At 36.1% G+C, this 16,170-nt stretch overlaps 1 protein-coding gene across 2 annotated transcripts; it reads right to left on the reverse strand.

The window, feature by feature from the left end:
- Positions 1–5,358: 5,358 nt before the first annotated feature.
- On the reverse strand, positions 5,359–11,622 carry LOC102716621 (cinnamoyl-CoA reductase 1-like). Of its 2 annotated transcripts, none has more exons than XM_015841076.2 (5): positions 11,397–11,622; positions 10,546–10,700; positions 9,966–10,148; positions 5,875–6,185; positions 5,359–5,720 (listed from the first exon to the last, which is right to left on the reverse strand). In XM_015841076.2, exons 1-5 carry the CDS (start codon positions 11,524–11,526, stop codon positions 5,552–5,554), a joined length of 948 nt encoding a protein of 315 aa, XP_015696562.1. In that variant the 5' UTR covers positions 11,527–11,622; the 3' UTR covers positions 5,359–5,551. The 2 variants fall into 2 exon arrangements, with proteins under 2 accessions (XP_015696562.1, XP_006660477.1); XM_006660414.3 differs by having other exon boundaries at positions 5,833–6,185.
- Positions 11,623–16,170: the final 4,548 nt, after the last annotated feature.

Genomic DNA, 16,170 nt, shown 5'->3' on the forward strand with positions numbered 1-16,170 from the left:
ATTTGATCATAGGGTTGTTATGTTGGATACTCAGATATGGGGTATCCGTATGTACATAGTTATAGGAAAGCGTGTCCTAGGTAAGAAAGGAATATGTAATATTGTATAGGGTTGGTTAGGAGTTTGGTAATATCCATATTATATCTCAACATTGCAGGGTCTTATCATACCTAGTCTAGATAGGCTTGATTTTGTTACATTAAGTCTCTGTCTGTAAGCCCTACCCGTCGGTATATAAAGGGGGCAGGGGGGGTGCCCAAGAGGACTGTAAATGCTAGAAGCCATTGGAGAGAAAAGCAGGAGAAATAACCAAATAGGACTGGAAGTGAAGCAATCGGACTAAGTGAATTGGAAAGTGAGTCGGATGAGGCTGATGGAAGTTGACTCGGATTGGAGATGAGTCCAATTGGGCCGGGGATGATGCACATAGATTCGGGAAATAGGAATAGTTTGTGAGAAGCAATATTTGTAAATATTATAGTTTGTTTTAGGCAATTTCATTAAATACAATCCGTGTGTATTAAGTTAGGTAATAGATATGAGCTCGTATCCAATTCTAGTTAGTTTTAGGGGTATAAATACAACACCCCATTGATTGTAAAGATATCAACAATCATACGATCAATACAACATTTGGTCTTGGCGAGCCTTGGCGCGACGTTTGTCAACTTCGCAATGTGAATCCGTGATCATCAACCCATCAGATCGACTGGATAGAACTATCTCGATTTAGTTCAATCTTCTATCTAGTTTGTTTGATGGTTTGTCTGAGTCTTGCTGTTATTTCGATCTATTTATTAGTTTGGAGTAGTAGTAAGTTCTCGATCAAGATTAGGTTGATGCTTTGTGAAATCTGCTAACATGAGTTTTGCATGATCAATTCTGTCTCAGTTTAGTCCAATCAATCATGTTTTCTGAATTCACGTTTATAGATTAGGTCGGGTATTTGCATAGTGTTTTCGCTGGAGTTTTAGCCAACCTTATCCCAAGTAGTTTATTGATTTGCTTGTTAAGCCGACAGATCATCATATCTTTGTAATTATATTATTCTAAATTGCATAATGTGTTGGTTTAGTCTGATCTATGTCAATTTGGTCCGATATGCTTGTAGAAGCTTGTCTGATCTTCTAGGTTTACCAGATAAGTTGATAGATTACGCTGGTTTAATAGGTAATTATTAGTGTACCATAATTTTATCTTGATTTCATGTTTGGTCAGCTTTAAACCTAGACTACCTTGGTTTAGTTCGATGTTTTAGGTTTAGCGTGAGCTTGCATACAGTTATTTAATATTTTTATATCCTGATGATAAGTCTAATAATCTAGTTTTATCATGTATGATTTACTTTGAACCCTATCGGTTGCTGACTGCAAGTGCGATAATTGCTAAATTGGTCCGATTGGCTGGGTAGTCTCAAAATTTTCTAGGTTAAGTCCGATCTTTTGAGAAATACTAGTCGGATGGTCTATTTAGTTGTTATTATACTCATAATTCAGCTGAGATGGTATTCTTATATTATATACCACGAAATTCGTGAAAAGCTGATTGTGTTAGTCCACATCAGCTAGGGTCCTGAAGCGATATCAGCTATTTGGTCGATAGATCCTTTGGGTTTAACAATTTATCCTTTTTTTTCAGATCAAACTGACTGACACGTCTGGTTTTTTCTAACAATTTAGGTCTTGCACTAAAGCAATCTGAGAAAGTCTTCAAACCGTTCGTGTGTGACACCCCAGTAATCAACTTTTGTCGTCAACAGGGACATAGAAAATTAGATTGGAAAACTTATTTTTGCGATCTGTTCCACCCAATACAAAGCTCAGTAGGAGTAGGGTACTATCTTATCTTGAGAGCTAAAACTAGGTAATCCCCTGTCTACTGCATGCATAGCCATTTATTTCTGCTCCTTGCTTGCCACCCCATAATTTTACTGCCACTCTCAATCATCTACTGTTGGCACGCCAGGTAGGGGTGCATCGAGGGTTTCTCCAAAATCAATGGATCCCAACTTGAAGATCATAAAGACCAGGTTTGCCCCATGAAAAATCTTCAAGTTTTGAGATATTTGTCTCCTGGTTGATGAGTACGACATGCTTTCTTTCATGGATTTGGAGCCTTCTGAGTCCAAAGAGGAGTTGTGCTGCTTTGACTCAGACACCTCAGCACCAGCCAAGGACGAGATCCAATCTAGGTCATGTTCCACGAAGCCACAATCTCTTGAGATGGCATCTGAACTACTCAGGATTTACATGGATGTTGAGCCCACACTATAGTTCAACACATCCGCACTAGTAGTAGCATGGAAAGCTTTATTACCACACATGAGATCTTCATGGTGTTTTGGATTGCGCAAGACGAGGCCAAGAAGAAGCGCCACGAGGAATAAGCAGCCTGACTGGCCGAGGAGGAGGACACTAGAGAACATTGTGAGAGCCAAGCTCGCGAAGAATTGCGAAACTAGTTGCACAAATTGTAGCGCGACATCATCCAAACTTAGGTTTAGGGTCATAAAGTCTTCAAGAACCCTCAGCAGAATGTCAAAGCTACAGTAGAACTACTTGGCGACATCTTGGAGCAGTTCCTGGATCACACGATTTTGAGGTCTATCCATAGAGTCAAAGCAATGGTCATCACTGCGGCGATCCAACAATAGCAACGTCATGTTGGAAACACGCCTTCTGGATCAGAATCACACTCGTCTAGAGCACTTCAATTTGGATGACCATCTTCAAGGCGGGCCCAGAGTGCAAATCGGTCGTTTCACAAATCAGTTGACTCAGAGCTCAGGCAAGAGCTTGCTAAAAAGTGGTGCTGCCTAGACAACAAGCAACGCCGACTCAAAGAACAATACCAGTAGCTTGAAGCCAAGCAAGAATAATTGCACCACAACAAGGGTTAGGACCTTTGCAGCAAGATTGAATGTCAACGACGGAGCAAGAGTAACAACAACATCAATATCATCAGCAGTGCAGCCTTGACGATGACAGTTGGGATAGATAATGAGAATGTCGCTCACCTGATAGCTCTTACACCGACCTCAATGATGGAGTATTGACCTTCACTAGAAGCCTTAGCCAAGTCGATTGGTCAAGTGGTTTCAAGCCAACCGAGATAAAAAAAAATATGATCATGGTGTCTCTGACCCCACATCTTGGCCAATTATATATTCTCTGCCTTTGGTGGTGACTCCAAGACCATGGAAAATTATCTACCAGTTGCTCTAGCACACTTGAGGCAAGACACTACAACAGGGGCAAGACACTACAACAGGTTTGTGTTCTAGTAACATGCTATGTGCTATCACAGTCCCTAAAAGGTGTTACAGAGGTCCTCAGTAACATATTTTAAGTGATCCGGTTGCTGGTGTTACTACGTACATCCTTAGTAGCACATATGTTATATGCCAATACATAAAAATATGTGTTACCGACGTCCTGCGCTGGTAACACATGACATATGTGGCTGTGTGCTCTTGTAGCACGTTTTTAAACAAAATAACAAATCTTTTTGTATGCCCCTGTAACACATATGTTAACACCAGCAACACAACGTGTAGGCGCTAGTAGCAATTGTGTTCCGTAGTAACACAATAATCATTTGTTTGGCAATATTATTATGGAAGCAAATGCCTTTTATTTTCAATGTACAAATGCTTTCTTTATTACACATTGTTCAACCAATATATTAGTATCTAAGACATAAATCACTGTAATACCAAAATATTAGTATCTAAGCCATAAATCACTGTAATTCAAGAGGTGAATTGCAAATAGGCCCTTTTGTTTCCTTTTCTATGGAATACCATAGTACAGTTCAGATCTGCAATTGTACTGATTTCAGCAAGACATGATTTTCTCTCAGAAGAAAAATTGCAGCAATGACTTCATACAATTGAGAAATCATATAAAAGGCAGTAACTTGAAACAGGATATATTTTGACTACAGAGCACCAAGCTAGTCACATGGTGGATGAACAAATCTGAATTAAAATTTCCCACGATTCATGTAGGATTCAACCCCAAAGCTTGATATATATTTTTCTATGTACAGATCAAATCTGCATTTGTATTGTCATTTTAATTTAACTAAACCTCTTAACACAAATCTTGACTGTTTTCCATTCCAATCCCTCTGCTGTAAGAAGCTAAATGTTATCACCGGTCCTGGAAATAGTTGGAACTGCGGTAGGTGTAGCTACTGATTATACCGTGCTGGAGCTCAACTAAGTATATATATCGAACATCATTGCAGTTTAAACATCGGAAAGGTAGGCAGAAAGCATTGACACCAGCTTGCTGAGTCGTTTTATATCAGGATTAGCCTTAATATGAGTTTGTGCCCCTTCACCTAATGCATACGTAACATGAGAAATATTCTAAACAGTCAATGGCAAAACTGGAGTCAAATGCTTCCATTGCCCAACATTTAGCAGTGTGATAATGGCCTTTAAAAATCAGCAACATCCAGGATATATAGTGAAAAAAAAAACTTTTTAGTGGGTACAGTTTGAGTAACAATGTTCATGCTGTGTAAACTTCTGAAAGCTCGCAATTACTGCTTAATTAGGCAATGCTTACTGAACCATTGTGCCTATGAGCTATGTATTCAGTCCAACCAAATACTGTAAAATAACAAAACTGTTTGTATATCCGATATATAAATTGAAGGGATCCAGAAGATATAAACTCGTGAATATACAAAACAAAAAATAACAATTATTCGATAAAGAACAGAAAACTTCACCTCTTGTGACACGAACTTCTGCATTCCTCTGTGCTTGCAACCATAGTCAAACACTGACACACACAAAAAGCTCTCATGCTAGTTTTACAGAAAGAAAGGTTAGGGATAAATAAAAGAGGGTTAGAGGGGGGGGGGGGGTTCCTGGGGATTGAGAGGAGAGACTCTGGGTGAGGAAGGATGCTCATACACACAGTGGCATTGAAGACGCAGAACAGCAAATGCGTCCTACGGTTCCTCCATGTCGTTAGGTGACACGAGAGACACAACCGAGGATGACTAACAGGAGCGGCGGCGGCGACGTCTCTCCGAGGGATTTGGTGCGGTCCGCGCAGAGACAGTGAGCTGCAAGGCATATAAGAACAACGCTACGGATCTAGCCGACGTGTGTGTCAGGGAGGTAGAGGGTTTGGCGTTTATAGGTTTAGCGTTTTTGACTTTTAGATCATGTTTAACCATTCATCGTCTTATAAAAAATTACATATTCTTTTATATATTTTATCATTAAAATTAGTTAGCCTGTACTTATAATTTTTTATATTTCAAAAATAAATAAGATAAGTGGTGAAACAAATATTTAAACAAGTGAAGTACATTCAACATTAAAAATCGAAGGGGTATTACATATTTATGTATTTAATTAGCGTGCCACCTGTATAGCACTGATCTTATTATATTTAGATTCATCCAACCCAATTGAATGGTACAGCAAAGTTGCAATAAAACCAACATAATTTCATAAAAGATACAGCTCTGTAATTTAAACGTAAATTACATGGCTGCAGTTATTATATGACGAAGATAGTAGTTTCTAAAGGGAAGAACGGGGTACCATGGCAGGTAGGTCCCCCTTCTCCTGTAAACTCAAGACCATATTGAAGAGACTCTCTCTTATGGGAGTGAACTCGAGGCCCAGGTCCGTCAGCTTTTGGTTTGAGAACTTGTAAGGTTTGATCATCGGCTCGCTGCTGTCTTCACACCTAGTAACAACATGACATGACATGGCATACAATTAGTAATATGATCGATTTCATCGATCCAGAAATAATTTAAAGTAACCTGGAGAGAAAGCACAAATTAATTTTGTATTACTTGGTGGGGATTGGGTAGTGTGGGAAGAGTTCCCGGAGCAACCTGAGAAGCTCCGACCGGTGAAGCACAGCACCGACGCAGAGGTAGCGGCCACGAGCCCCCGGATCCTCGTACACCAGCGCGTGCGCGCGCGCCACGTCGCGCACGTCGACGTACGCCGCGACGGCGTTCGGGTAGTCCTTCTTGGCGCCGTTGAGGTAATGGAGGAAGTGGTGGGAGCTCACGTTCGTGGTCGGCTGCAGCATCCGCCCCGCCGTTACCGGGGGAACCACGGACAGCAGCCGTATCCCTCTCCTTGATGCTTGCTCCACCGCTGTCTTCTCTGCCACCACTTTGCCGTAGGAGTACCAGTCCTGTTTTTTTTAAAAATTTTTATTTTGATATTCATGTAAAAGTTTATAATTAATCAAAATGAAAATTTCAATCATTCTATGAATGTTCAAGACAGATTGTTTATTTATAAAGACAACATAGATCCAAACAGAGATCATAGAAAATTTATGCCTTAAGGCGACAGAAAAGACACACCTTTTCTGAACACCACTTGTTTTACAAGGGGAGTACGTACTGTTTTTTTTCTATTTCTCGCACCTTTTTATAATTAGTTCAGAAACAAACATCACTAAAAGTTATTTTCAAAATTTGCATCAGCTGTGACTACATCATCCTATTTATAGTACTATAACACTGCCATGGCATAATCTATTGATATTTTATTTTTCTTTTTGGCCACTACTGTTTAGCCAGCATGGTGCAATCCCTGACACGCCATTCTATCATGACAATTCTACCATGCTAACAGGACTAGCCTGACCAAATGAAGTAGATTTGAAAAATAGGTTTTCCGATGATTTATTTTTACAAAAGGAAATATTAAACAGGTCCAAGAAACAAAAAAAATTTAAAATTTCAAAAGGGGGAAAGGGTTTTATAACACCAAAATTTAAGATGTTTATTTTTATACAACCCAAATCTTTAATCTCTCTTTAATACCTATAAAAAAGAACACATCGCTCGGTTCTTTTCCAATTTATCGGTGATAGATGCGCTTTGAATATATTATTCACGTTCATGGTTGTTTGACCGTCATCTCAGATCTGTCCAATGGGCTTTTTTTAGATCCTAGCTAGTGGAAGTGTGGAACTGAGATCTTTATATCTGCAGGCTAGAACTACAACACCCAAAGTGTACCCTTCGGGATATAAATTAAATTATCTGTATTTTCTTATCAATTTAACAAACTGCAGACAGAGGCTGCGTTTCTTTTGAGCAGATCAAACTGAAAGACTTTTATGATTTTTACGATAGATATTCAATATTTAATGCTACAAACTATATCTCTTTCAGGATATGAATCAGGTACCAAACTATAATTATTTTTTTTACTATTTATGTGACTATTTCTCCCACCCAACACTACTTATCAAAATTCTTTCCATTTTATTCTTACGTACCCTCCCACCCCATAGTTCGCTATTTATTAAATGACATCATTGTTTTTTATTTCTGTTGAACAACATAAAATGTGCTTGTATTTTAGGAACGAGACGCAAGACCTTAATGTTGAAAGCCTACTTAGGAAAGTGATATATGGTAAACTTCTGTATAAAATTATTTTTGCACAAAAAAAAGTATCATTTAGCACTGGAGGCATGGACGCCAAAACGTTAAAAAAAAGAGGAAAATATCAAGAAAGAACAGAACCCTAAGATTATTTGTCACGTACGCTATCGCACACCTCACCGCGTCTCTAATTAAGTTGCCATTTCATTACACCCATTTTGTATATATGATGCCACTGAACTCTAGACTCGCACTTGCTTTAGCTGCTGTCCCACAGGTAGGTGGTTGATGATCACTTCCACATCCATATCCATCCTACGTGCTTTCACCATTAATTTGATGACGCTGAAATGGATATTGTTATCGTTAAACGTACAGTTTAAGGTTAACAAAAGTTAATATTATAAAGTTTTGTCTCCTTCAGGTATATATTGACACGATATGATGACAATGACTCTCTAATGTAAGAAGGACTATCGACAAATGATTTACAATTCTGATAAGAACATAAAAAAGATTGTTTTACGAGCTGGCTGGCAATTCCACGCGGTTGGTTTTCAGAGCAATTGATGCACCACAAGACATCAAAGGTTATATACTACATCCGTTTCATATTGTAAAATTTTCTAGCCTTGTCTATATTTATCAATTGATGAATACATATAATTTATATATATGTCTCCGTTTCATATTGTATGACTTTCTAACCTTGTCTATATTCATCAATTGATGAATATATATAATTTATATATATGTCTAGATTCATTAGCATCGATATGAATCTAGGCAAGACTAGAAAGTTTTATATTGTGAAACGGAGGGAGTTTGTTTTTTTTGGCTGAGAGGTGGAAGAGAAAAGATTTTCTTAATTTTTAATTGTTATTTAATACTCTTTTTGTTTAATATTATAAGCATTTCTAGTCTTATATAGATTCATTTATTGATTATTATGTATGTATATATATATATAATTGGTATGTGTACAAGATTTATTAGCATCCGTACGAATAGAGTAAGCTAGAAAGTCTTACACTCTGAAATATATAGAGTACTATAAATGATATAATTAAATGCTACAAAGTTAAAAATTTAGCCGATGAATTTCTACATAAAACATTTTAAAAACATATTGTTTATCGTTCAGAAAATATGCGCACAAAAGCCAAAGAAAAATATATAGAGTGAACTGAGAGAAAATAAATAGTCCATGTAGATATACAATAGTGTAGACAATTAATTCTATTTGACATACATATGCAACTAAACAGTTAAGTTGTAGACTGAGTTGTCCATTGTTTGTACCCTATTCAATACATCGGTTTTTATGTCTAATATTTATTGTAGGAAGTTTATCTCTAAAAAAATTGTATGCGGCTTGGGAGCACGTGCCTGAGCTATTACGAACTAAGAGACTAACCACCAATTTTTTGTTGAGGTAATGGTAACATATACAATATAATTTAATGTAAATGTATATATGGGCGACTATGGTATATGCCCTTAATAGCATACAAGAGGAATACGGTGGACATGTGAACGGAATAAGGCGACGAGCCATGCACGGAGAGGGCGGATCTAGCATAGGGGACAGCGGGGGCTCGAGCCTCTCTATTCCCATTAAAGCCACTGTAGCTTCTACGAAGACACTTCTAAGGTTTTATGCAAAGATCAATTGAAAGGGGCCGAAACTCTAACTTATTTAGATCCTCCTAATTTCATTGTTTGATCGGTCACTAACAGAGAAGGATGGCACATAGCATGAGATGTGCGTGAAGATGGGGATGCTGTCTAGGATGGTGAGATACCATCGAGGGATGCAATACGATGGATGCTTTAGATAGACGAGGACGCAGTGCCAGAATAGTGGAGTGTTTTGTTAAAAAAAAAAGAACTGAAATCTATGAAGCTTACTTCAAGATGCTTTTAGTGACTTGTTATAGTTCATGACTAACAGAATCGCATGCTTTGCTATACGTAGAGAGGACTTGAATATGCATTCCAAGAAGGAAGGAACCAATATTAAGCTACCATTCTTTCAAAAAAATATTAAGCTACCAGATGTTGGGGTTGGTACCATTAATATCGGTCTTACCTGCCTTTAGTATGACCCAAATGAATGATGCTGACGACTATTGTAACATAAATTAGAAGGCTTCCTATATTACTTAAATTAGATAAAAATATATTTATGACAAACAATGATTTTATATGTGAATATCAATTTATATTTGATAGTTTCTGAACATTAACATTGAAAAGTTCAAAAGGATATTTATGATAAGAGTGGGTGCAGTGACAAATTCACTGCTACCCCTATTATCTTTGAGTCTCATCTTTCTGCTTATACTTATAAACTAAAATTAAAATTTTTAATTTAAATTGGAGTAGATTTACGTGTTTTTTAATCATAGTTTTTTTAGCCTTAGCTTTTAGAGAGAGATATGGGTTTTATTCATAAATTATATACTGTTTGGTTTTTCTCTGGAAAAAACTAAACAATCGTCCCCTTGATTTCACCAAGAGAGTATAGACGCTTAATTATATGGAATCTTGCATTTTTGAAAATTTACCCTTTTTCGCTTGCAGAAGTCAAGGTCGCTCCAGCAGGTCTCGTCCATGACTGTATCGGGGCTTCTGTTTGGGTCCATGTGTACAGCACCGTAGGAGGAGGTGAATACCACACGACGTACGCCCAAGTCTGCTGCCGCGTTGATCACATTCTTGCTTCCCTCAACAGCAACACTTACAAGTTGCTGCATTTAGATGATCAACCGGCAGTTACAAGTTTGCATGCTCGTGAAATTTTATTAGTTACTAGAAAATTACCCGTGCTTTGCTATGAAAATATATTGCAAAATGTTATAGTACTCTTTTCTTAACATCATAATATCACTTGTTTGAACTAAATATAGATTATTCCATAATAACAGAAAATACCATGGACTAATTTATGAAAGAACTGTAGAAAGGAATGGAGTGCCAGATTCACTACCATCACCACTAGAGATATTTAAAACAGTATAAAAATAGGTTATTCATCGGAAAAATATTTTCAAAAAAAAATAGGCTTTCATATAGTCATATTTTAATAATTCATACAATTACATGAATACTAGATAATACGTTGCTGAAAGAAAGTTATACACTCACTGGATCGTTGGATACAGGTGAAGCAACATGGAAGACCCCTTGACATCCATCAAATGCAACTCGGAGACTATTGTAGTCCATGATGTTGGCGTAGCATAGAGATAGCCTATCTTCTGCTCCTTCAAGTGTTTGCAAATGGGGGTACTTTTGAGGAGCTTCACAATTAACAACACATTAAAATGCAACTTATCACGCATAGATGTACGCACAGTAATAAATTAATTGTCGAACCATAATCACCTATATATCGTATGATATGATGCATGTGTCTCACAGTATAAGACTTTCTAACATTGACTAAATTCAAATAAATGCTAACAAATCTAAACATTTATACAAACAAGATGCATTAATCAATGGCTACGTTCGTTTCAACCTGTTAGGTTGAACTCTTCCTCGTTTTTCGTTAGCACATTTTTCAAACTACTAAACGATGTATTTTGTCTAAAAATTTTCTATATAAAATTATTTTAAAAGATCAAATAAATCTATTTTTCAAATTTTAATAAGTAATCCTTAATTGTGCTAATTATGTTTATCGTTTTCCGTACAGCTAAGTAGTTTTGGTGGCCCTCTGTTTCGAACGCAGCCAATACATGAATCTAGTAATAGCCAAAAAGTCACGGAAGAAGTAGGCATATATGTATCATAGAATCTAGTAATAGCCACCGAAAAATAGGTATATATGTATCATAGCTTGGATATATATATATATATCTGTGTGTGTATTATTGTGCACTACCTGCATACCTATTAGTTAACACATGTGGTACTTATAGAACATAAAGCGATCTAGACCAAATTAATCACCAAATAAAGATTGGTAGAGTAGCTGATCATCACGCACGCACAGGGGTCTCTTGCAGTTGCTCTGACAACATAGCCACGGAGCAGAAGCTCCTTCACTACCCAGGAACCAACGAAGCCTCCTGCTCCTGTAACACAAACTCTATGCCCGACTTCTTCAGCCTTGGTGGCCATCAGCAGTCAGGATTAGTGCTCAAGATCAGATCACCTATATATGTGTATATCCTTGACCTGTCTGCCTAGCTTTTTGTGAAGCTAATCTGGGTGCCATATGGCCCATTTATATATAGCTGCATATGTGTGTGAGCAGAGCCAGCCACAAGTAATAAAGAAAAGAAACGAAATTAAAAGAAGAAAAACATGAGACTGAGCGTCGCTGTTCTGGCCACGTGATACGCGCCTTTCACTAAAATATAATATCGACACGTACAGGGATTCCTGGTTTTGGATCTCTAGCATGCGATGGTTGCAACTTACCAACTGCAACACTATTATTTACGAAAATTCTTTTGCACTAAAACATGCTAGATAATTTTGTAAGAAGTATGCCATTAGCGCATAATTAATTTATTTTAAAAAATATATAAAAAAGTTTACAACCATAAATAAACTCATTTTCCAAGTTTCCAATAATTCATATGGAATTAATCATGCACAAATAACATATATGATTTTATGTGAGTAAATTGTTTCAACTCATATAAGTCCAAAAGAAGTCAGTTTTCATCCTATATATGACTTTGTTAATGCTAAAATTTGGTATGATTTTTTTAACGAAAGAAGCCAACTGATAAGGCCGAGTTGAAGAAAAAATCATGAAGACCATAGCAAGTCAATTTTATAGTTTCCTAAAACATCTCCAGTAATTAGACAGGATTAGTTATTTTTCTTTTCTTTATAAGAAAGTTTTATCTTATGTGTTATACGGTCTTATATAAACTCGATGGTATAAATAGGGACACCCGGGGCCTTTTAAGTTTTTTCTACACATATCAATGTAACTCCTCTCGGCGCATCCATGCCCTTCTTTCCACATTTTTTTAATCACTGGCAGAACTTGACACCTAACACAGCGATGCATCGGCTTCGATATCCAGCAAAGGGGTAAGCAAGTTTCGTCGGCCTTGGCAATTGTGATGGCTATGTTGGTGTTGTTCAAGGCAGCATATACACATCAGTTTAGTTGGAACTATCTCAATTAGGTCCGATCTTGTGTCCTAGCCAATACATCTCTACAATCACAGTGATGCTTTTGATAGATTTATTATATTTATCACATTAAACAGATTTATCAACTCATCGAAATCATATTATCACTGTCACATTGGTTATATCCGACCTAATAGATTGTTGTTGATAATCTAAATTTTGTTAATTCAATAGATTCATAAAACGGTTGGCCGATCTTATCTAATGTATTTTTTTTATGTTTCTATTGTCTTGATTAAATTTAATGCATGACCACTTTGATTCGTGCCATATCGGCTTTCTTAAATCTATTAGACAAGTACCGACATTAAGTTACATCGGTTAAGTGTTGTATCGGCTTATAATGATTATATACAAGTTGGTTTTAGCCGATTGTAGCTTAATTGCTTATCTAATAACTCTATTTGTATCGAACTTCCAGTTGATCCATTCTCCAACAGTCGATTGTTCAATCTACTAGCTACTGGTTTCTATATCAACATCTTGTCATTTGCAGGATCAAATTAGCTAGCACATTCGAACGTCAACAAGATCTAGGACCTGCAATGGGGCTAAGCAGATCTCCCGAGCCTTCATGTTTTTTCATGTCAATAGATTTATATATAAATATCAACAAAAAATAAGAATACAATCGTGTTTGAAAGAAACAACGCACGCAACTTACACAGCACTTATCATACCTAACCACTTGTGAATGCAACCAACCTGTATTGCCCAATAATCATCGTCTAAAGATGAAGCAAGGGCTCAGAGAAATTTCAACTCATATAGATAATAAAAGTGAACCGGTAGTAACGTATTAACAGCTTGATTTGTAGAGATTTTTATAAGAGGCTTGAATAGACGTTAATATTTTTTATTTTTCTCCGTAGCATGAAGGAAAATTTTCTTTAATATTTCTATGCTTGTCTCCTATGAACCGAATAATACTCATATGAATTAATCACTAGTATTCCAAGTCCTATAATTTTCCTCTAAACCGAACAAGGCCTGGAGATATTTATTCATGTTTTTAATAAAAGGAATGCTCAGTCATACATCAACGTTTGTGGTATTTATTACTCTACTAATTAGGTGGGATGTTTTATCATACCAGAATTCTATTTTTATTCGGATTTAGCCTTTATTCGGATTTCACCTCCCAAGTAGGGATAAAAATGACTTGGAAAACGGATGAAATCATCCTATTGTTTTCATTTCCATATCATTTTGGAATTAGAATTAAAATCAGAAAACACATATATTTTGAATATTATCAAATACGAAAACAAAACAAATACGAATATGAGCATATACACTAACTGAAGTTTGTCGCATTATAAAAACTCTCAAACTGAGCTTCCATTTTTTCTAAAATAATAGATCAAAAATTTCAAACTTTAGCAACTAATTACATAAGGATTGCAACCAAGTTCGTAGATCACTTGGTCAATGGCGGTCTCAATACCAAGTAAATGTCATAGTTCACATATTATTTCAAATTAAAGTGCATATCTCACATGTTATTACAATGCTCACATTTTATATTAGAAAGTAAAGTGTGCATCATACAAGTCATTAAAAATTAAAGTTTTTGTTTATATGTCGTGACTAGTTAGGACTTAAGATTAACTTGCTAAAGTGGGTTGGGATATTTGGGATATATTGTGGATTTATGGCATACGATTTTCCATTGCGAGAAAAAAAATATATATCTGTTTCTGTTTATGATGGTTTTTGAAAAGAAATTCTGACCGATGAATTTCGTTTCAAAAACAGGTCTGGAATGAAGTTTCCGAACCATTTTCATTCCTACTGTAAACCATGAAGACGTTCTCCTTTTACTTCCTTAACACTTGAAACATTACTTTTTAGTCTATTAGTTAAAACTTAAATGAGATGGCCTCTACCTAAAAATCGATTAATATGTAATGAACATACCAAGAAATAATGAATAAAAATAAACCTATAAATAAAGAAAATATTACAACCTACATATCAACATCTTCTCATATTACTCATCCTTTCCGTATCATATATATAGTTTATTTTAAATAGCTAACTAGGGTGTTACATAGCATCATTTCACAAAAACAATATATGGTTTTGATCGAAAAGAAAAAACAATATAGCTAGCTGAGGTTGAAATACCAAATATGATGTTTTCTCTTTTTTTCTATTATTATGACAGAATAGCACCCTGCGCGTGGTTAATATGGGAATTTTTCATCCAAGTATCAAAATGAATAAAAAGACTCTCATAGTTGGAGTTGTACTGCCTCATCTTTTCACTTATACTTAATTACTCTTATAACCAAGACTTTAAATTTTAAATTTTTATCCTTAGCTCTTTTAGATCGCTAAGAATACGTAAAGAATAATTTTATTTATAAATTATTTTTTTTTGTAAATATACCGTTTGTTAGAAAGCCAAACGTACAATCATCGTCACACACGATTAATTAGCACCAGGGTATACGTACGAGAGCGCTTTTCTGTAAGAGGGGGTCATTTGGTTCCATGCGGGCGGCTTGTGCCGGCGCCTGGAAAAACCGCACCCACAGTGGCGGGTCAACAAGCCACATGCGAAGATAGGTTATCGCATGCGGCTGCTTAAGAGACCCGCATGCGATAATGGCCCAATTTTCACCGGCGGGTGTCTTAAGAGGCCGCATGCATTATCCCATGCGGTTTAGTTGGAACTATCTCAATTGGGTCCGATCTTGTGTCTTAGCCAATACATCTCTACAATCACAATGATGCTTTTGATAGATTTGTTATATTTATCACATTAAATAGATTTATCAACTCATTGAAATCATATTATCACTGTCACATTGGTTATATCCGACATAATAGATTGTTGTTGATAATCTAAATTTTGTTAAATCGATAAGTTCATCAAACGGTTAGCCGATCTTATCTAATGTGTTAATTGTTTTTTGATGTTTCTATTGTCTTGATTAAATTTAATGCATGACCACATTGATCCATGTCATATCGGCTTTCTTAAATCTATCGGACAATTACCAACCTTAAGTTACATTGGTTAAGTGTTGTATCGGCTTATAATGATTATATACAAATTGGTTTTAACTTATTGTAGCAAAGGCTTAATTGCTTATCTAATAACTCTATTTTTATCGAACTTCCAGTTGATCCATTCTCCAACAGTCGATTGTTCAATCTATCAGCTATTGGTTGCTATATCAACATTTTGTCATTTGTAGGCAAGCAATTTTATAGTCCTTGAGAAGGTATCAGGAGATACCAAAATTTCTGTGTAAAATTTTAATACCTAGGTACTAGAAGGTACCAAATTTTACACTAAAATTTTGGTATTTCTCAGTACCTACTCAAGTACTGTAAAATTACTATTTGTTGGATCAAATTAGCTGCCACATCCGCATCTCATCAAAATTAGGACCTGCACTGGGGCTAAGAAGATCTCCCAAGCATTCATGTTTTTTTCATGACTAGTATTGTGTCCGTGCTAACACTACGGTATTATAATATATTTGATAATTCATTATAAAATAATATCATATAAAGTATTATTTTTAAATATAAAGCCACAGATCAAATAATAATAGAAATATATCATTATAATTCAGCATGAGTAACTCGCAG

Source organism: Oryza brachyantha, chromosome 9 (genome assembly GCF_000231095.2).
Source record: "Oryza brachyantha chromosome 9, ObraRS2, whole genome shotgun sequence".
Classification (NCBI taxonomy): domain Eukaryota; kingdom Viridiplantae; phylum Streptophyta; class Magnoliopsida; order Poales; family Poaceae; genus Oryza; species Oryza brachyantha.

Bases quoted from the DNA above. Each gene is read 5' to 3' on its own strand.
- LOC102716621 (XM_006660414.3), bottom strand. From the start codon at position 11,526: ATGGCCACCAAGGCTGAAGAAGTCGGGCATAGAGTTTGTGTTACAGGA. The intron at 10,149-10,545 runs GTGAGTGTATAA...ATCTAAATGCAG, and splicing joins CACCTGTATCCAACGATCCA to CAACTTGTAAGTGTTGCTGT. The intron at 6,186-9,965 runs GTAAATTTTCAA...TAAAAAAAACAG, and splicing joins ACTTCTGCAAGCGAAAAAGG to GACTGGTACTCCTACGGCAA.